The 22127-nt window shown below is 39.2% G+C and overlaps 1 protein-coding gene across 2 annotated transcripts in view; it reads left to right on the top strand.

Moving 5' to 3' along the window:
- The window catches only part of ctnnd2a (catenin (cadherin-associated protein), delta 2a), a 227030-nt gene that overhangs the window by 64294 nt on the left and 140609 nt on the right, over positions 1 to 22127 (top strand). For both annotated transcript variants that reach the window (XM_029457760.1, XM_029457761.1), the window contains one exon: positions 11259 to 11371. In XM_029457760.1, the coding sequence (XP_029313620.1) occupies positions 11259 to 11371 (113 nt within the window). The remainder of the gene's footprint in view (positions 1 to 11258; positions 11372 to 22127) is intronic.

The following is a 22127-nucleotide window of genomic DNA, read 5'->3' as shown; positions in this document are numbered from 1 at the left end:
TATGTTTGTCCATGTAGGCTTGCCAATGTGGGTATTTTGGAATTGGATAATAAACAGAGAGGAACAGGATGAGAGTATTTACAATTAGAACAGTGTTGTAAAAAGCTTTCTTTATCCCATATTGTACACTAATTAGACACGTCATCAAAAATGAAATACAGTATAACTTTTACACAGTATTCAAAGAGAGAGTTGGACATTAGTTTGGGCTCCACATGCACAAACTAAATCAGCTACTCTAGACAGTTAATCCTGAAGGAGTTAATGACTTCACCAACAGGTTCACAAACACGCACCAATGAACACACACAGGCATTCAAGAGCTGCGCAAAATAGGCTTAGCAAAATTATATTAACAAAGGCTGCTACTAAGGCAATGTTTCAGGATGGACTGCCAATTAAAAAGTATGTTTCTGCTACAGAGTTTTGACAATGAACATTTGTATAAGGCTTTTCAAAACAGCATGAGACAAGGACCAGACTTTTAAAAAGGCCAAAGAACAACAGTTGCACTCAGATAAGAGACTTTAGGCAATATGTAATGTTGTAAAACATCTTGCAAGGTCAACATTGAGAACACTTTTGTCTACATGTGTGCATTAAACATGACATCATATGTGCTGCCATTCTTGTAAAATGCCTTGCTTTGATAGTTATGTAATGAAAAAGTCGTAGGTGCATTCATATATTTGAACATGACTGACAGATGGCTATACTCAGCAAGACAATGTATGAGAAAAAGATATCATTTTGCTATGCGTGTTAATTTCTTTTATGAAAAAGGATTACTCTTTGCCCATCCTTCCATCTCTAAACTCTGACTTCTTCTTTCTTTTTCAGTATTCTCATCTTATGTTACTTTGACAGACCAAAGCTATGCTAATATATGGCCATAATTGGCACAGACAGAGCTGTGTGTGTGTGTGTGTGTGTGTGTGTGTGTGTGTGTGTGCGTGTGTGTGTGTGTGTGTGTGTGTGTGTGTCTGTGTGTGTGAACCAGGCTGACATCCCACTTTTTTTAGGCTGCTCAGGTTTTCCTATTTACAGCACACGAGCCCAAACTCAAACATATAGACTTGTACAAACACATACACACACACACACACACACACACACACACACACACACACACACACACACACACACACACACACACACACACACACACACACACTGGAACAAGGAGGAGAGAGTGTGAAAAAGTGACAGAGTGAGGGAGAGAGCGAAATTGGAGACTAAGAGAGAGAGATGATTTCATTTTGCCTACTGAGCCCTTAAATAATTTAACGAGGGAGAGATCTGTCAGAGTAGTGCTGTGTTTGTGTGTTGAATATTTATAATGCATATATAAAACTGTTATGGCCAAGCTGTTGGCAGTCATACGTCTCAGGTCTGTGCAATTTTTAAAAGATATTAGAATCCAAAATCCCCAAAAATGCAGCTGCTTCTACTGGTCGTCACTAGGTGTTCGATTGATTACATGCCCATGGTTTGGAGGTTTTATTTATAAAAATATGTTTTTTTTCATCTAGTGACGAACCATTAGCCTGGACCCAGCCTCATGAATAGCTTATTTTCAACTGTTTAGTGATGTGGCTCTTTGATTTGTCTGTCTTTGAAGCTGTTTTCCTAAATTTCCTCTTTGCGTGGACCAAAGATACTTTAATCCTGGGCTCATATTTAGCAAACAACTCAGAATCACTTCTACGATTGGCTCTGAAAGTTTGAGTAGAACTAAAAATACTCTAAACATGCAGGATGGTTATAAAGTTTTCTACACCACAAGTTCTCTTTTTAGAGTAAATAACATTAACATTTTACAACACTTTAATACTTTAAAATTAAATAGCGAATTATGTCAAATTGTTATAATTACTTATACTCACCATTTGAAAATTATTGGATACCGGAAAAATGTAATTATTTACAAAACTACCTTCAGTTGTGGGTATGTTATAAGTTACTTACGGATAGCTACAGGCTGAAACTAGTTTTTGCCAAAACTTCCTGTCAGCTGCCTTAAAACACACTGCCAGTATAATGAGTCACAAAATTCAGATGGTATTACTGGTAATTGGCTCCAAAGCTGTCCACACTAGACATAATGTAAATGAGCATCAGTTATGAAATGAGACTCATCCATCCCCAAATGTGCCAAAAGATCCTTTTACATATCTCCATGTTAAATCAAAAGTGTTCTCTATGCTTGTTTTCTGAAACAACCAATTCACTTAAGCGAAAAATCTTACAGACTTGACAGGGATTTCCTCTCTGATTTGAGCTAAGTCAGTATTGGTATACATCATCGACTCCCTCCTCCTAAAACAGAAACCAGAGAACCCAAACTTTACAACACACAAACCCCAAAGTCACTGTATTGACAACGACGTGTGAAGCGTCTCGAGAGAGTAGGTCTGTTCGAACTCTCATACAGACAAACAATTCATACTAAGTTTGACGCAACACGAGTATGTAGTGCATTCCGACTACATAGTGCATGTGGATTTTGTACGTGATAGATATATACTAGATTAGCGAGAATTTCGGAGTATGACGTGAGTTTACTGGACATATTCAACTGCCCCAAATTTAATAGTGGCTCTTCAGACTGTCCAATGGCTGCGAGGCAGACGGTTTAAATAATTAACCGTTGGCTAAAATAATAATAAACTAATAATTGTGAGTGACGTTAAAGTACAGTTAACAGGAAAACGCAGTAGCTTAAATAGATATCGTACTGTAGACAACATATTTAACACAAAAAAAATACCAATGGGAACATTACAGGAATACAATGGTAAATTGTTTGTCATATTTAGCTCCATGGATAGGATATGACAGGTGCTTTAAGTCGGTCTGCTTCCCTGTCATTTAATTAATTTGGTCATATTTGGCCACAAAGCATCATTGTCCTAACTCTAGGACATTTCTTAAATTAATGATATTTTCTCAGGATTTCCATTTAAATGTCAGATTAAATTAAACTGAAAAAATACATATTTTGTTGTTTGGGTATGAATTATTTTTGGTTTTGCTGTTTTCAGGTTGTTTTTAAATATTTATGAAAAATTGATTTTTATTTTTTAGTATCCCATTAGGTCTGGTTTGGTCTCGCATGTCGTTGTTGATTCATCTTGTAGCATTTTTTGTTATTTCCACAAGAGTCGTATTGACTTTTATTATTTGTATTATTATTATTATTATTATTATTATTATTATTATTATTATTATTATTATGCTAGGAGCAAACAGCAGTTGTAGTCAATAAAACATTTTTTTTTAGGCCATAATCCCTTAAAGGAGAGTCCTCACTGTTATCATCAGTGCTGATGTGCTGCCCATTGCATTACTGCCTTACCCGTAATCACATTAAAGAACACCCCTTAGGTATTGCTACTAATGCAAAATCAATTAAGTTAGAAATGGACTGATACAGAAAAGGCCAGTCATCACTGTGATATGAAGGACTGTCCCTGGTGTACAACAATAATGAATCAGGTGTTATGGAAAAAGATATGTGTTAATGACCAAAGTTGATGCAGAATAAAGCCAGACTGAGCTGTGTAATATTTCTTTGTCTCGTATCACCATTTGCCAGATGGCTAGAGCACCTGCGCACACACCTACACACAGATGCACACACATGAACAGCAATACACAATCAATGCTGGCACACTGATGCAAGCCCACAAACACACATACACGCAGTCTTGTCCTCCTCTCTATATGAGGACCACACACTGACTGTACGGTCTTCCCATATATTCCTATTAACCCTAATTACATATTCTAAAATCTGTTATTTTTCAAATAGAATACTTGTTTATTACAACTGAGAATTTCTTTTCTTATTTGGACGACTAAACAGTAAAATGACTACCCAAACAGTATAGTCTCTAATAACCTATGACGACTGTCCTCTTGGCTAACCTACTATACTTGCTGTAGTTTTGCATGCATTATTAGAGACATTACGATTACAGTTTTTAGTTTCTATAAATAAAGTGGTGATTAATATAGCTAAACAGTTTCAAACTTGTTTATAACCTGTTTGATTATATTATGAGCTTCTTGCGCACTTTGTTTTGGCGATGTTGTTGTTTTTCCAGCAATCAACAATTACAGTGAGTACAGTGTTTTTATAACCAATAGAACTAATGGGCAAACCTTTAAAAATACTATCCAAGCTTCAATGAATGGGAATTATTCTTGGAGCAAAACCTAATCCAAGAGAGAGAAAGAAGGCAAATTAATATCGAAAACTTTTCAATTCAGAATCGATGCATCATATGATCGGCTCTTCTGATCTGCCTTTACAGAGACCGCTCAAACTATTTTGAACGAATATCGTTTGTTACGATCGATGGCCAATCAATTAGAACACCCTTAATAATGACCTATACAAAATGCGGCAAACATCTTCCGCAAGGCCAACATAATGTATAATAAAAGGCAAGACATTTACTGTTCAATACAAAACATTAAAATGTATATATAGCGCCTCAAAGTGCGGCGCCAAAGCTTATGGAAAGAAAGCGCCTCATCATTTTTTGTGTTCTTTCTTCAAAATGAGCAGGTTAGTTACCGGTTAAGGTGTTGGGCTATCCAAAGCAAAATGAACCGAAACTGACATCCCTAACAAGAACATACTCACACATGTATCACGGCAGGTAACAGTAACTCATAGTGTTCAGTCTCAGACATAAAATACCCACATTGTTTATAAAAAAAAAAGTAATTTACATGATCAGGCCTTTCGGGTGATCTGTCTTTCTTCTCTTTCTCTTTTTCTTGTTCTCTCTTTCATACATACACATGCAGAGGGAGTGGATCAGGTGTCCCTCCCTTGGCTATCATCTCATGTGACTTTCATCAACAGAGACGTCTCAGTCTCCTCTGCCTTTCTTCCTAGCTCTCTCCCTCTCTTTCTATACTCTCTTTTTCCTGTCCTCCAGCTCTTACCCCCCCCCCGTTACCTCTCATGCTGCTCCTCTCCTGGCTCTTGGTTGACTTTCCACACTCATTAAAGTGACAGACAAGACAAGCAGAGGGGGAGGGATAAGGGCAGACATAATGTTAGCTAAATTTGAACCATGCCTGGGCTACATGAACCACAGCTATACGTTTAAAAAGGAGGAACAGGGTGATTGCTTCTGTGTGGGGAATTTTAATATGCATGGGAGTGACGGAGGAGAAGAGATTGACCTTTTTACCAGCTCCCATTCAACACTCCTCTTTCCCACTCATCTCATCTCACTTGTTTTCATTCCCCTTCGCTGATTGAGGAAGGGAGAGAAAGAATGAAAGAGCGAGAGAGAGTTACTTCTCAACTAGAAGGTCATAGCTCTATTTGATAGCCTTTTGTCTCCCATCCAAAAACAGCACTGTTAATAGCTGCCCATAGGCCACTTTATAATGATTGGGCCTTATCTGTAGACACACACAGACACTCACGCACAGACAGCACACAGTGTCTTTATGGTGGCAAGTGGGGGAATTTAGCTTAAACGGAGAAAGAACGACCATGGTTGCTATTACTCTCATTTAAAGCTCTGATACATTGCTATGTTATCCTGCATCCCCATATGTTAGCCCCCCTCCACCATATTTATTGCCAGTGTCTTGTGAAATGTTGCCTATGTTTTTTTTGTTGACTTTGAAACATTATGCAATAAAAATATATTGTTTTGATCAAGATGTGAAGTTTATGCTTTCCATATACAACTTAAACATAAGTGAACATGACAAACAGCCCTACACAGGGCTGGATCCTGGCTGAAACAATGTTCCTGTCTTCCTGCCTGCCATTTGATATACTCACTTACAGTATGTAGAAGGTCACATTATGAAAATATCTTAACAGATTTTTTTATTTTGCTATTTACTTGGTAATTTGTGTAGTTTGGTTACGTTTTTATTTTAGAGAAAATTGTCTCAGAGGCTTTCCTATTGGTTAATGGGAAGCTCTCTGGTTACCTTTGGGGATTTCCTTGTTTCTCCTCTACAGGGAGGTCAGATATCTCTCTTGTGCGGTGCCTCTGAAGCTGTTAAGGTTTAGTGCAAATGAACACAGTGCATATCTGTGTGTACAATAAGTGCCCATGCAATATATTTGACTTCATACTGAATATGCATGTGGGATTGATTTAGCAAGCCAATGTATGTCTATATGGGGTCATGACTAGATGACTGTTGAGGTTAGGCATTGACCTCGAAAGGTCAATGTTTAGAGTTTTTGCAAATCCAGCATTACCATCTAAACACAACCATTTATATGTTCTTATTTCCTCAAAAGTTTCTTTATTTTAAATTCCAAATACAGCTGTGTGTTAGTAATACAAAAAGCAGAAGATGCAGAGCTGTACCATTGTATTTCTGGCTGTGCAGCTTTGTAATTAGCATAAATTACATAATGAAATCCAGTGTTTCCCCTACCATTGCCTTTGCAGGGCGCAGCGCCCCGCCAAGGGAACCCCGCGCCCTGCCTGAAAATCAAGGTGTTTTTTTTTTCTTTTTCTGTTTCGTGAACGGCAGCGCTCCGCTCGCTCCCGACACACAAATACGTGCGCACACAGTCAGAGACAGAGCGGAGGAAAGTGTAAAAAAGTCAAGAATCCAACAAATGAATTATAAATGGAGCGACGTCGACCACAACGTTTGGACACACAGGCGAAAATATCCACGGTTTTTAAACGTACACAGCCTGAATCAACCACCAGTGATGCTAATATTAGCTCTGCTACTCAGACCTGCAGAGGGACCATCTTGCAGCCTGCATGCGGATTTCAATAAATGGGCCAGAGGTGTCTGACTTTCCATACCAGGAGGCACTGGAAATGTTCTTTAAAAAACCAAGAAGGATCCACTGTAGCAACAAAAGTTGCACACTTTGTGGGTAAACCTGTACTGATTGAATGTACATGTCTTTATTTGTCTCCAATTTTTGTTTACATTTGTTTAAGTTTCTTAAAGTAAAATTGTTCTAATGTTCTAATTGTTATTATTTATTGTAATATAATTGTATTTATTTATTATTATTTATAAGGTTAATTGTAAAAAAAACTTAAACACTGAAATATATGCTGCCGTAACAATCAAGTAAACTTTGCTTACTAAGAAACTTGAGGAGACTGGATACTTCCCTACAGCTGTTGGTATGCTTTGGTATGGTGTGGGAGAAAGACTTGAATACATCACAGACACCTCTGTGTGCAGTTACCTGCAAAGGGCAGGGACTATGTGGGAGGAGTCGGGACCTAATTTATAATGCCGTGGGGGGTGGACAAGGTTCTACAGTTGCCATAGAGACCTCTGTGGGTGCTGCTTTCTGTCTCCTATTCATTCCTGAGAGGGAGGCGGTGACACGCGCAAACAACATGCATGATAGTAGAACCCCACACCTTGTGCATTTTGATTGAAACACACAGAAGTGCAGCTGAAATCATCACGGATCTATTGAACTGTAGTCCATGCACATATCAAGGTAAAATATACTACTACACACAAAACCAATTGTTCAGCAATTAGGTTACTACTTTTAGAATCAGCAGAAAAGCAGGGTTTTCATGAAACACACATGCAGAAAGATCAATAAAGCTAGTAGGATGAATCATATCCTTTGATTCCAATGTTAATGAGTTCCCATTGTGATCCAGCATCAACACTGTTGCTCTGTTCTTGGTACCATTCAGGTAACATTTCAAAGCGTGGTTGAGAAGATTACACCAGCAGAGAAACAGCTTGGTTGTATTCCTTAAATGTATTGCAGGAAGAGAAGATTACTTCTTGTCTCTGAATACTTCTCTTAAGTGCATAATCCTACAGCTGTTCAAGTATTAAGGCTTTTAGTAGCTGTGTGGCACAGATAGTTATATGATGCACCTTTCTGTGTTTTAATATTTATAATTCACACCAGTTCATCTTGGCATGCCACGTTTAATACCCTTTATACATATAATATTCCTCTCTCCTTTCCAGACACACATTTACTTATGTCAGAACCTTGAAGCACCGGTTGTAGAAAACGCCCAGCTTACTTACAATCTTGTTAGAATACTTTCTCACATTGCCAGTACATAATAATTTACTTTCCATCTGTAGATTTGATGTTTGTGTCAGGTTAAATTTACTGCAATTTTCAGACTTTTAGTGAGTAAGCTTTTTACTAAGTCAAATGTTATTAAGCTGGCAGATGTGTGCTGTGCTAAAAACATAATTTAACAAAAGTGAATCTGGAAAACATTAGAGACTTAATGATGAATTGCTAATATTATATGTTTTTTTAAATGTCTTAAGTGTAGTAATTATGTCAGTTGTTGCTGACTGTTCTGATAATGTGTTACAGCAGCTGTTTCTACCTGAATGTACTGCTGTTCACTACACAGCGGTGTACAATCGTACGTTCTATACAAAACAAAGAGAGGTGTAGCTCTCCAAATAACATAAATCTCATTTTTTGTGTCTATAAATATAGATGAAACCAAAAAGATTGTGTAGATTACTGAATGAAGCATCCTCTGCTCCTATATATTAGTTATGATGGCTTCAAATGTGCTCTTCGCTGTCTTGGTGTTTCAGCTAATCAGAATGCACAGCTGCATGCAATTTTACAAGTCAGTTAAACTCATCTGGGAGAAGTTCTGTTAGTATCTCTTGGCCAATTTGTGCTTTTGAAGGTCTTTGTCAGTAGCAGTTCATCCTCATAGATATAATTTATCCTAAGATATCAACAACATACCAACCAAAGGATTTGAATGAATAAAATGTGTGACAAAAGGTTATGCATATTTGTGTTATATATGTTTACCCCAAGACAGAACTGGCCGAACATGTTTCTGTTTTTGCATCCAAGCATTACAATGTGACCTTAGAAGGCTTTTAAGATACTTTACCGTTGAGGCATTATATATAGTCAATTAGCATAATGCTACCTTAGATGCAGGTATTTGCATTTTTACACCTTGAGGATTTAAAACTGTTGCAGCCGTGGCAAACAAGGTGACAAAACAGTCTGCTGTGGGGAGCAGCGCGGGGCTTTGAAGCGAGGCACCTCGCTGTAAAACAAAGCTGTAATTTAGAATTACTGGTCCATAGGGTTAAATAGACCCTGCTCAAATTCCCAGTGTCACTTTGCTTTGCAAATGATTGGGCTGGCTGAACCTGCTACTTTGTTGTTCACATGTATGAGGTTTATCTTGTGTCAGATGTTGAGTGAATGGAGGGAAGATTCAGAGGAGTAGGAAGAGAGTGGGGTTGTGCCAGGCTAAAAATATATATATTCTTAATTTGATTTAAAAAAAAAAAAGAAAAAAAGAAAACCCACCTTGAATTTCAGGCAGGGCGCTGGGCTCCATTGGCGGGGCGCAGCGCCCTGCCAAGACAATAGTAGGGGAAACACTGGGTGTAATGGCACAAGTTTTACATGTTTACTTATTCACAATTTATATGTGAATTTACAGCTTATATATATATATGCTGTAAGTATATATATATATAATTTTCCACAGATAAACAAATTTGCTATTGTCAGATCAATGAACTACTACTACTAGTACTACAAATGCATGCGTCGGGAGCTTGCTCTTTTTGGCACTTAAGTGTATGTGTGTGTGTGTGTGAGGGAGGGAGAGGGAGAAAGCAGGGAAGTAATGTGGCTACGACAGGAAAACAGAGAAAGAGGGAAAGAAAGAGTGTGCATATTTATGAGTGGTTGCTGTGTGCGTGGAAAAGGGGTGAGGGAGAGAGGGAGATGAATTGCATTGTGCTCTGTAGTGTTGGGGAGGAGAGGGGATTGAGGTTGGAGACTTGAGATAGCGACTGGGGATCAACAAATTCAGAGCTTCAAATGGCTTTGAGAAAACCAATCAAACCAGCATACACTCTCTCTACTCTCGCTCACACATTCTCTCTCTCTTTGGGTCTCACACACACATGCACTCGGTCTATATCTTCCGTGGGGTGGAGTTCACTGCACTATTGATCTGCGTCCATGTGGCTGTGATTAACTTGAATGCAACACACACATGCATGCACATACTTACACACAGTGATTGCTGGTTTGAAATCTCATCTGTCTGGCTCATAGCTAGATGACTGATATGGAACTGTCACTAAACCACTTAAACAGCTAATGCATCAGCACACACAAGATTGGGTAAGAGTGATGCATTCAGGTGTAATCTACCATGTATGCAGCCTTAAGCAAGCAGCTCCTAACAGTGTGCACACTGTTAGGAACATGCAGCTTGCCAGACTGTAGCCACACATAAAATCATTCATGGCTTCGTGTAGACAGAAAGAAGCAAGCTTTGAGGTATCCCTGAAGTCCAATTTGATGTCCATGAGCTTTACTACGTATCACATGTATGTTTATAATACCAATAGTGAATCATAGAATCATAATGACAAAGTAATGTATGCTGATGTCTCAGTGAGTTGTAGTGATCTGAAGCATGTGGTTTGTGTTATTCTTCCCCCTCAAATCTAGTCCACTATACAGTACAATGCCAATGATGTCATTACCAGCTAGTGAATGTGTTATCATTTTGCGAAGGGCTTCTGTTACCAGCTACCCTGTAGAAAGAAATGCACTTCAAATTCAAATTCTAAGATTCTGTCACTTTTCAAATGTTAAAATGTCTTTTTGAACCAAAAAGAAAAACAACTCATCTGGGAATAACACATTTCATGAAGGAATTCCACAAATAACTTCGTTAGACAGATTTACAGTTTGTAACCCAGTTTCAAGGGGAGTGCTTCAACTACTCCAGTTGACAACTCTCCCGCACCACACTGTGGTTAGAATTAAAGAGCTTTTTAGAACACTTTCAACCAGTCACTCTGCCTCACGCCTTTTCTCACCTGTCAATCACATTCATGTTAATGATCACACTTCATTTTTAACTGTCACGGCATAGCTGTCTTCCATCCCTAAGCTGTCTCCATGACCTGAGGCTGACAATGCTTCACTTCTCTCTCGACAAGTAGGCTGCAGAGCAACTTATTATTCACATTGAAATACTCTTCTCATAATGTGGGGTTACTTTGAAAAGTTACTTATCATATATTAAAAGGGATATCTATTGTTTCAATAGCTTTATACCCCACCTTTGTCCCACTAATGCCCAGTCAGTTTTGGTAACTCTTAAGTAAAGAGACACCTTTAGCATCAGCTCCAAACTTCCCAGCAGAACCTCATACTCACTTACTCCCTTTCTTGCTCTGTCTAACACACACTTTGTCTTTTTCTATCTCTTCAGGAGCTTCAGTTTGAACGCCTGACCAGGGAACTTGAGGCTGAGCGTCAGATTGTTGCCACCCAGCTGGAGCGATGCAAGCTGGGATCAGAGGCAGGCAGCATAAGCAGCATCAGGTAACGCAAACGCTGTTTTTCTGTGTCTTTTCTTTCAGTGAAGGCAGGGGATATTAGGTAACGCACACTCTCCCCCTCTTTTGTGTGTGGTGGTTGGGTTATTGTGGAAAGTATATGTGCTTGTGTGTGAGTTCTTAAACACTTTCCAGTAAATCATACATTGTGTGTGTTTGTGGGCCTGTTGAGGGTCATAATTTACCCTCCTTTATCAAACATACACAAGATTGTGTACATGTGAGTGTGCATCTTAGGTTTGAATGTGTGCGAGTGTGCACCCCCTCCCCCACTCCAGTCACAAGTGTATTTGGTAGCATGATGGAATAGGTTCTACGTCCCTCATGACACTAAAGCTGACTGCACCATTATATGCCGTCACCCCCCCCCCCCCCCCCCCCCCCCACAAATACACACACACACTATAGCATACACACTCTGGGTGTTTTCTCCTCAGATCTGTGGATTGATGCTACTGTAAAAGAACCTGTTCCCCCTGCTGTGCGGTGCATTTATCAGCCCGATGGATTAGGACAACACTGAGGTTGCAAGCAAAATCACACACACAGCAACACACTCACACACAAGTACACGTACACCACAGCAGAGCTTTACATTCATACTATACAGACAGACACATGACATAACGATGTGACATTATGATAACACTTTACAAACGTGCACACTCACATACAGCACTGACACCGTGATAAATTGCTGAAGGCTTGATATAACAGACACATCATTACAAGCCTTGGCATCATTGGTGAGGGGGTGACAACACACACCATCACCCACACATATACACACTCACAACAAGTACTCTTAGAGACTTTGCTTTGCAACAGAGAATTGGGTCAAGCGTTGGCATCACACTTCCTGGAACCCCTTTCATCATATTACAGCATTAATTAGCATATTAGCCACAGCCCTGAAACCCTTCAACATACATAATTATGTTCCCCAATTAGAAATCTGACCTTTCTGTTGCCAAAATGAGTTTCAGATGAGGGAAAGAGGGCTCAGAAAACAGGAGTAAAGTTGAATGAAGGATGGATGGAGGAGAGGAGATGTATGTGAATAGCATGCTAATTTTAGATTTCATGCAGGCAGCTCAAACCTTGAGCGCAACATCTGCCCCTCTCCTCTCACTAAATCACTCTCCCTCCACATCCTCCTTCATACAGGCTTTTCCTCCCTGTACATAAAAATTCTGAGTAAAAGTAAAGTTTGGTAGAAACTTTTGTGAGTGTGTGTGTGTGTGTGTGTGTGTGTGTGTGTGTGTGTGTGTCTACATTTGCGTGTATGTTTTTGTGTTTGCATGAATTTTTGCTGTGATGTCAAAGAGTCAGGTTCATATAAATTCAGCATCCCTCTCACTCCCTCAGGCAACTTATTGCATAAGTACAAATCCCTAAGGGGGGGGCATGGGAAATGGAGCACACTGGGAAAAAAAAGACACTTTTGAACTTTCCAAGTTTATTCTGTTTGCTCCCGTTGAGTCTCAGATGAGATTTTTTGGTTAAAGTTTAAAGGCTTCCTTCCTGTTTTTTTTTTTTTAAAGTTCCATTGTTTGTTAATAATATACCTCGAGAGGGATTTAAAAATAACCCGAACACCAATTTAAAACACGAAGTAATTGAGTTTTAAACATAAACAATACATAGATATGTGCGAAGTCACCTCATAGAGATGATCCTGTAACTAAATTCTGTATCGGTTATTTGGATCACATTATTATGCAATGTGTTTGTGTTGTGAATAATCCTTGTGCAAGTCCCCATCATGTGAAACTATACTTACTTATGATACCCAATCAACTGTTGTTCTCCACAAGCATAACATTAATTTAGCAGAAAGAGACATATGAGATCCATGAATCAGATAATTTGGCTATTGTCACCTTAATCATACATCTGTTGTTGAGCAACATATAATTATTAGATTTTTTTATGCATCTGCATTTACTCTTGACACTATGATTTGTTACACTTAACCATATCTTTGTTTTAACTTGTGCATCTGTTTGGGTGCATTTTCTATATGCTTGTGAGAATGTCTACTTGTGTTGTGCATGTGCCAGCAATAAACTGTGCTGTCAAGTCTGCCGACTCATAGTTGCATCATCTTATGATTATCACGTCAGATAGAGAGTTTTGGCTTAGCTAAGCTTTTGTCTGCTGACAGCTCAATATATGCCACTGAGTCCACATCCATCCCTGTGTGTGCTCAAATTTGTCAATGCTCGTCAACTGAAACGTGTGATTTTTTTCTCTTTTGCGCTCATGCATACACACATGTGACAGCTCACCTCTGAGTTTGCCCATTTTTATTTTTTATTTGACTTTGATTGACACTATCTTTATGCAAATTCCAACAGGGCCTGTTTTTTTTTTTTGTTCCAAGCCTAAGTATAGCTATTAGTGTGTGCAATATAATTGTGAAGGATCAGAGAGAGTCTGATGCTATTCAAAGAGACAACGATAACCTTTCCCATGGTCTCCACATCACCACTCATTTTCCTCTTCTTCATCAGTGTCTCAGTGACAGGCAACAGCTAAATATAGAGAGTAGTGGCTGGCTCTGAGTGAATAGGTGTTATATTAAAGCACAAGGTACAAATTAAGGAAGGCAGATGAGGTAGCTGGATTGGGAACAATAAGGGAGACAGTTAAAAAGACAGACACACTAGGGGTCTTTTATATATTCCATATAGTATCTTTTAACTCATGAAAATCTTACTCTCATTTTATATTTCTAAAGTTATGTTTCCCCCTTAATGAAAGTCTATATTCTTTTAGACAGGATTCTGTGGGTTTTATTCTTCACCTACCATATTCACTCAGCAGTGGGTCCATTACTGGAGCTACCTGGTACCCTATAGTTTGTGTGTCTTTATTTGTGTTTATTTTCCAGGTGTGTGGGTTTTTGTACACCCTCTGTTTCTGGGTTTGTATTGCATGCTTGGAGCAAATGCTGTGTTTGTGTTTGCGTGTCCATGTGTGTTCTTGGCAGCCGCTGCGAGCCTGCGTGTCCTTAGTTGTGTTCCGCTCGATAAAGCAATTCAGGCATCTCTACGGACTCCTCTTCAGAGCCGAGGACCCTACAAAATGCCTGACTGTGATGCAGAAACCCAGGGCATTACCAACTAACATCTGTTCACACTGTGAACTGTTGGCATGCAACACAACACTTTACAGGGAGGAAACACACACTGGCACACACACACATCCACACGCAAATACGTAGACTCTGAACACCATGCCGAGACTCATTTATCATTTTTCTAACATTAGTGGTAAGTGGCAGCCAGCGGGAAACATTTGCTCCTGCTGTCTTTTCTGCCTGACTGGCTGTGCAGCTCAAGCCTTCAGTGCTCTTTTAAAGGGGTATACCACTGAACTTGTGATTGATGTATTTCAATTGGCATTCATCTGTTTTTCTCCATCATGCGTATGCAAAGACAAACAGTGATACAGCATAAATTGCATAAGTCTTTCCTGCAAATGGAGGTAATTTCACCAAGATAAGTGGCTGCATATGTAGAGGAAGGTGATTTCAATATAATATTCACAATTCATTATGTCTTTTGTCAGAGACAGTATACTATAGCTGGATTAAGAGGAGATATAATGGATGAAGTCCACATGGAGACACGCAGGTTGTTGAGTTTAACATTGCATGAAAGAACGGTGAAAAACTTCCAGCTACAATAACAGTTTTCTATACATTGTTATTCCAAAAGACCCAGGACGTTACAATTTTAGGGATGCAACGGCCTGTGTCCATGTGGACATTCAGGGATATGGCGGATGGCGGCATTAGTGTCACGAGGACATAAGCAGACCCTCGCGGAATCACAAGTGGACGCTTAAAGTATGAATTGGCCTTTAAAAGCCAGGCTGCTCTCATCCATTCCATTACAATCTGCTTTAGTAAAACATTTGTTCTGAACTGTGTGCTGGCTTCTCAGACATTTGATTTTCATGAACAATTAAATAAAGTATTGTAAAATAAGCTAAAGTGCAATTCTTCCTCCATAAAGTATCGCTGAGTTTCACATGTGCCTCAGCAGGGTTTTTGAAGTTTACTGAGCTGTGGACACATGGACAATTCCTTGAATTATTCAGATCATTAAAGATCCCAAAGCTGTTGTCTGCCATAACGTGACCTTGCTGGGCATTCTGGGACACATTGTTGGTGCACTGCTTGTGAATTATTGAGAAAATAATGTGAAGCTGGCTACTAAACTAACCCTAACTCGGGGGAATAGATTAGCATGCCATATACGTATATGAGATGTCACGTACGATTATGGATTCACTGGCTAAATTCAATCATGTCGTTCTAATTTTCCACTGGCTACTACCAAATATAGTACTAGCTTGATGCCTTGTGACTAGCGTTATGGAGTAGTTGATGCATATATGATATAATAGAAGACGAAATGTAGATATTACAGCAATCAGTTATGCTTTAGAACAAATAATACACAGTGAGAAAGAGACCGAGTGCAGTTGTTGTAAAGCCATGTCATTAAAGGAAAAGGGAGTAGCAAGTCCATTATGATTCGCCAATTATTTTAAAGCAGAAAGGTCATGTCAGATAATAGGAAACCAAGCCGAGGCACGCAGCCCCTCAGTTGGTATGCAGATGACAAGCAAAGTTGAGCGAAACAAATGTGACCTCTAAATGAGTGTTTTGTTGTGCTTAATGGAATTGTTAGCATTTAGTGGAGAGAGATGAGAGTGTCAATCCTGGGGGTGGGGGGAAGCAGAAAGAGGGAGGGAGACAGAGAGAGAGAGAGAGAGAGAGAGAGAGAGAGAGAGAGAGAGGAGGAAAGAGACGGAAAAATGGATATATGGCTAATAAATAGCTTTCATTACCCTGTGGCAGACACAGAATAGGTTCATTGATTTATTATTTGTCTTTTTTTCTCTCTAATTGTCTCATTTTCTTTTTTACAATTGTCTTTCTCTCCGTCTACACATCTCTCATTATCCTCTAGATTTCATCTCCATGTTTTACAAACATTATTTTACTTCACTGTATTGTTACTGTGCTAATAAACTGAACTCTGTCTGTGTATTCACTTACTTGCAGGGCTGGATTAAGTATAGGGTGTGTGTGTGTTTGTGTGTTGTGTGTTGTGTGTGATAATCACTCTGTGCTAGTTTAATGAGCTCTGTTGACCAGACATTCCCCTCAGCCATATCATTTATGTATCCTGCTGTCATGTATTTATGATGCTCATGTGGATTGCGTCTATTCTCTAAACAGACAGTTCCTTGCTTCAGGCGTTTTTGTACTGCGGTTGATGGTAATTTGTAAATGGACTTGCATTTATACAGCACCTTTCTAGTCTTCCAATCACTCAATGCGCTTGTACACTACATGCCAACATTTACCCATGCACACACACACTGCTGGCATGGCTGCAATATAAATTGCTAAACTTCTAAATATCTAATTTAATGCTCTTTCACACACACACACACCTTTGGCTGTGGCTTTGGGAGCAATATGAGGTTCAGTATATTGCCCAAGAACACTTCGACATGCAGACTTTTGTTTCTATAAATATATACATTAAAACAACAACAGTGGGCAGTGTGTAACACTGTGTAACACTGTGTGTGTGTGTGTGTGTGTGTGTGTGTGTGTGTGTGTGTGTGTGTGTGTGTGTGTGTGTGTGTGTGTGTGTGTGAAATTGTTTTGATTCAGCTGTTTACATGCCCTGTTGTATATGATGCAGAACTAGTGTGTACCTAACTTTAATGCCAAGTCAATTGACCAGATACACAGACACACCCATTGAAAGACCAAAGTGTGTGTGACGTCTGTGTGTAAGAGAGAGTGAGTGAAAGGGAGGGAGAGTGAGGTGTAAAGTTCATCTCCTGAGGCAGTCCTGACTTTCACATCTCAAACCCAAAGGCCCCTCGGGTAGGTCAGAGAAAGGTAAAGCCTGAGTGTCTGTGTGTGTCGTGTGTGTGTGTGTGTGTGTGAGTGTGTATGTTTGTACTCTGTGAGAGAGAGAACAAAAGCAATGAGTCACCACACACACATGCTTGCCCTGCTGTGTGTTGGTGACCAGTCCCAGAGCCCACATAGGACTATTTATTCTAATCAAGCTGTGACATTTAGTTCCACACCAGCAGGGACCAGTGCCACACTTTGTGCCGGATGTACCAACACACCCACCAACACATTTCCTCACCCTTCACCCAAGACTTCTCTCAGGGGCAAACGCACTTACTAGACTATAGAGTTGTCCTACCCTGAGGAGCAGACATCCACACCACTGGTTTGGGCTTATTCCTCACACACTTTGGAGTTGATCACAGCCGCTTAAAGACTCCTTGTGTGACATTGTGAGAGCCAGAAACATTTTGAAAAAGGCCGCTGCTTGTCTGTCATTGAATTACGTTTTGCTCTAACTTCGTTTCTGTTCTCCCTTGTGTTTATTTGTATCATGATAAAAAGTTTCATTTCAGTCGATATGGATAATTATTGATTATTTTTAATGACCTATTTTTATTTAATAATTACCATCATGTAGGTTTCTGTAGGAAAACAACGCAATGCCATGCATACAGTTTGTGCTACTGTAATTACTAATGTAATGTTACGGCTCAACAACTTTACACATATAACATATAAACTCATTTGAGAATCTATATCGCTCTTACAGAATATTGTCAGGAAAAGCTCATCGAAAGGACTTGATTCGTAAAAAGACCCATTTTATAGCCAATTTTATTTTTGAAAACTATGAACATCTCCACCGGAGTTAGTTATGTACCATTACTCACTCTGCTGATCTCTCTCATTTGAAATAGAGCCACCTTTAGGCTTTAGGCTCATTATACATTGGTAACCCAGTATTTCCCCTACCATTGTCTTAACATTTATTTATTTATTCACAACTCACTTTTCACATTGACAAGTGCTGTTTTATTAAATAAACTAAACGTTTATGCTATTGATCTAATTTATGTGCACGTTTCAGTTTGTACTGTCTACTTTGCGCATTCACATTCTCTCCTTCACTCCGTTTTGCGAAGGGCGGGTCTTCGCAGCTGACGCACACACACGTGTGCACACACCTACAGAGCGGAAGAAAGGAGAGGAGAGGACTAAATAGAAACCGCGCCACGCACGCTCGCTTTGTATTACACCCCTTTGGTATAACATTTACCATATTCACCATCTATATTTAGCAAGTTAGCGTACAAACATTTTCTAAGCACTATACACAAAGCACAACTAAGGCGGATGGGAACATCATTAGTTATGCTGGTATTTTGTCAAAAGTATAAGATAAAATAGTATTTTGACCTGATGATGGTGTTGGATTGAAGTCATCCTGTGTGGACCAAAATTCATAGAAATCCATCCAATAGTTGGCAAGACATTTTACTCGAAATCGAAAGTGTCTAGTTAATAGTGGCGCTCAGGAAAAAGTCAGGTGATCACCTAAAAGGCTTCATCTTCTAGGGACTGTGAATGTCTGTACAAAATTTCGGGAAAATGCGATATTTCTTGCGATATTTCTTGAGCGACAGAGCGAGCGGGGCTTCTTTCGTTTTCGGTTATACTTTGCTGAAAGTATTTTCATGACCCAATTGAAGTTTAGTTGTTTGCTTCACTGGATTAACTCAGTATATTCTAATAGTTTTTGCATGATTATTATTAATGCATCACATTAGTTTTGAATGAGTTTACAGAAACGCATTACACACATTTCTGTTTTATATCGGATTTAATTTATTAAGCAGGTCCATCACATTCGGACTGCTTTTATACATCATCATGCAGTTATCTTCTTCTGTTGGGCTCTTTCTGTCGCTGACCACCCTCGTGTTTTTGCCATGGCTAAAATACTATCCAATTACATTCCTTTATCTCACTATACCCCACTCTCTTCTCCTGCGTTGCGTGATAATAGAGGGATCCATCACACCATTAGCTGCAGGCGGTTTTATAAGCTCAGCAAAATGCTGCATAGAGAAACCTCAAATTATAGGCCGCTGCATTATACCTTAAAATACGCCTTGTGTTTGGGCCTGTGTATGTGTGTGTCTGTGTGAGTGATGATGATACCGCGAGTCATGCTCCCCTCTAATGACTGATGATGCATTTCCAAGAGAGGAGAAAAATGGTGGCAGATGGCGACATCTCTCACACTGCTGTCGTCACCACTGTCTATCTTTCTGTCGTCCTCTCCCTGTGTTGTTTCATCTCTCCCTCTATCTATCAGTCTTTGCTCTTAAATTACATCTTGGCTGTTCACATTATAGTGAGTGCATTTTTTCCTCACATGGTATATTTCACTGTATATGGAAAAACCCTACCTTTGGCTTTGTGTTTCCTTAAAATTACTTTATAGCATTTAGCAGCCATGTTAGCTATTAAGTAAATGTAAGTTGTTCAGTGAACGGCAGTTAGACTAAATACAATAAAAAAATATATTTTATTGATGTTGCTGATAGAAAAATGCACCTTTATCTCAGGATGCCCAACAAGAAAGTCAAGGGTCAGTCAGCTAAAGAACAACAGTCAAGCGTAGGCAGGGATTTAGGGATTGATCGGTGCTCAGGGACACTTAAGTACAGCCAATGTATGCCAAGTATACTAAGAGCTTAGATCTTGATGCCCAGTCGATGGCTGAGCTCTTGAACAGTAGCCAGCACAGTGGATGCTATGCCACTCCTAAGTGTCTAGCTTCTGCTAAAACGTGAAACCAAATGGAGTGCTAGTGTTTTTACACATTTCTGTTTTTAATTTTAATGGGTCAGCTGCATACAGTTGATTTTTTTAACACAGTGTCTGCTGTTTTGTTTTAGTTTGACCAGGTCCATCCTTACATCTCAGCTCATTTATTGTGAGGGAAAAATCACTCTCTATTTTTGCTTTTAAGATAACAATATTTTGTTTACAGTGTGTGTGAAAGTGGAACTGATGGTATCTTATTTATTCTTATGCAAAAGATGTGTAGCAGATTTATGTATTTTGCACAGAGAGATAGTGAGATTCTAATTCTAATGACAGCTTCTGTCGGTATACATGTTATACTTGTTACCGTCCGCCACTATGTACTAACATTTCAACTTTTTTATGTCATGTCATATTTTGTTTCTGTTTTGAAATAATGTCCTTCTTTCCAGCTGTAGATGTGAAGGCGAATAGATGAAAAGATAGGCCATGTTTACTCCTGTAGAGTCAGCAGCTGGCGACTCCATGTCAGTGGCAAGGAGAAGGAGGCCTTCAGGGCCAACAGCAGCAGTGTGCGTGTGTTTGTGCATGTGTATATCTATGCAGCCATGTGTATGTGTGTGTCCTCAAGCTGAGGGGAATCGAGGGTGTTTGGTTCATTAAACATGCAAATGCATGCTTATCTTCCCCCAACACCAGATAATGGTGAGAATAGATAAGAACCAACCAAATGATGCCAGAGAGAGAAAAAACAGAGAGAGTGTAATAGAAAGAGAGAGAGAAACACAGACAGAAAGATAAACAGAAAAGACAGAGCAAGGAAGAGACTGATTTCAAAACGCAAGGTGTGGAGAAAGAACAGAGGGAAACGGGCGAGAAGCACAGAGAGACAGAAGAGAAATGAGCTTATTAACAAATACTGTAGGAGGGTAATGTCTCCCCAGAGCTTATATAATAGGATACCTGATGGCTATTTGAACACATGTGTTATCTGTTTTTCTTTATTTTTGACATGATATTTCCTCATGATAATGTTTTTTGAGTGTATAGTGGGTTTTTATGTCAATCCTCCATCAGTTCAGACAGCTCTGATCACATTCAAACAAAATGTGGAAACATGATGCATCTCACTGCTGCTTTTGGCATTTTCTAAATTACAATGATTAATCCAGGATATCGCCATAATTACAGCTCAATACAAGGTGATGTGTTTATCTTACCTTGTTAATCCAAGAAACAATGTGATATCTTGCTTGTCCACATCTTAAATGCTGATGTGTTTGTGACTGATCATGACTGATGGGGCTTCATTATGCACTGAAGTTACCCTGAACTCATCACGTACAACTTTCAGTGTGTGTGTGCCTCATTTGGTTTGGCACTCCTTTTGACTTTGGTGTTTATAATTAATCTGACGGAGAGTGTGTGTGTCATTATTAGTTTACACTTTTGAGGGATTATGGTTTCCGCTTTGCTGTCAATTCAACAGGAATGGCTGAAAAAAGGAGTGTGTGCATTTAACCATACAGAGACTCTTGAGATGTTTTGTTGACCACACACTTAGAATGCTTGACAGGCTATTACAGGGCTTTTTAATATGCAGTGTGTGTGTGTGTGTGTGTGTGTGTGTGTGTGTGTGTGTGAGACAATCTGCCTGCCCGCCTCCCTGTCTTGCGTCTTGAAGGCATGTATTTTTCCGTGTTTGAGTGTGTGTGTGGTGACAATGTGAGAAAAGGTTTCCATTTAACAGGATTAAAATAAGCTGGATTCAAAAAATGCCAACTGTAATTCATAACAGTTAGGTAAAAAACACAGTGATTAAAGTGGAGATGCATTAGAGAAAAATAGGTAATTACTTGCAATGTAACACATGTGTAGTGTTATACTCAATAGTATGCCTCAGGGAATAAGAAAGTATTCCAATGTATTATATTTCTACCAACCTATTTCTACACTTAAAACCTATGTAGTGACTGGAAAATATCTTATCTAAGAGATTTGATTTTAGGATTCACAAAAATATGAAATATTTCATAGGAATATCATG

The sequence above is a fragment of the Cottoperca gobio genome, chromosome 20, assembly GCF_900634415.1.
Source record: "Cottoperca gobio chromosome 20, fCotGob3.1, whole genome shotgun sequence".
Classification (NCBI taxonomy): domain Eukaryota; kingdom Metazoa; phylum Chordata; class Actinopteri; order Perciformes; family Bovichtidae; genus Cottoperca; species Cottoperca gobio.
The sequence above is the reverse complement of the archived record's forward strand: the minus strand, read 5'-3'. Positions and strand labels throughout refer to the sequence as shown.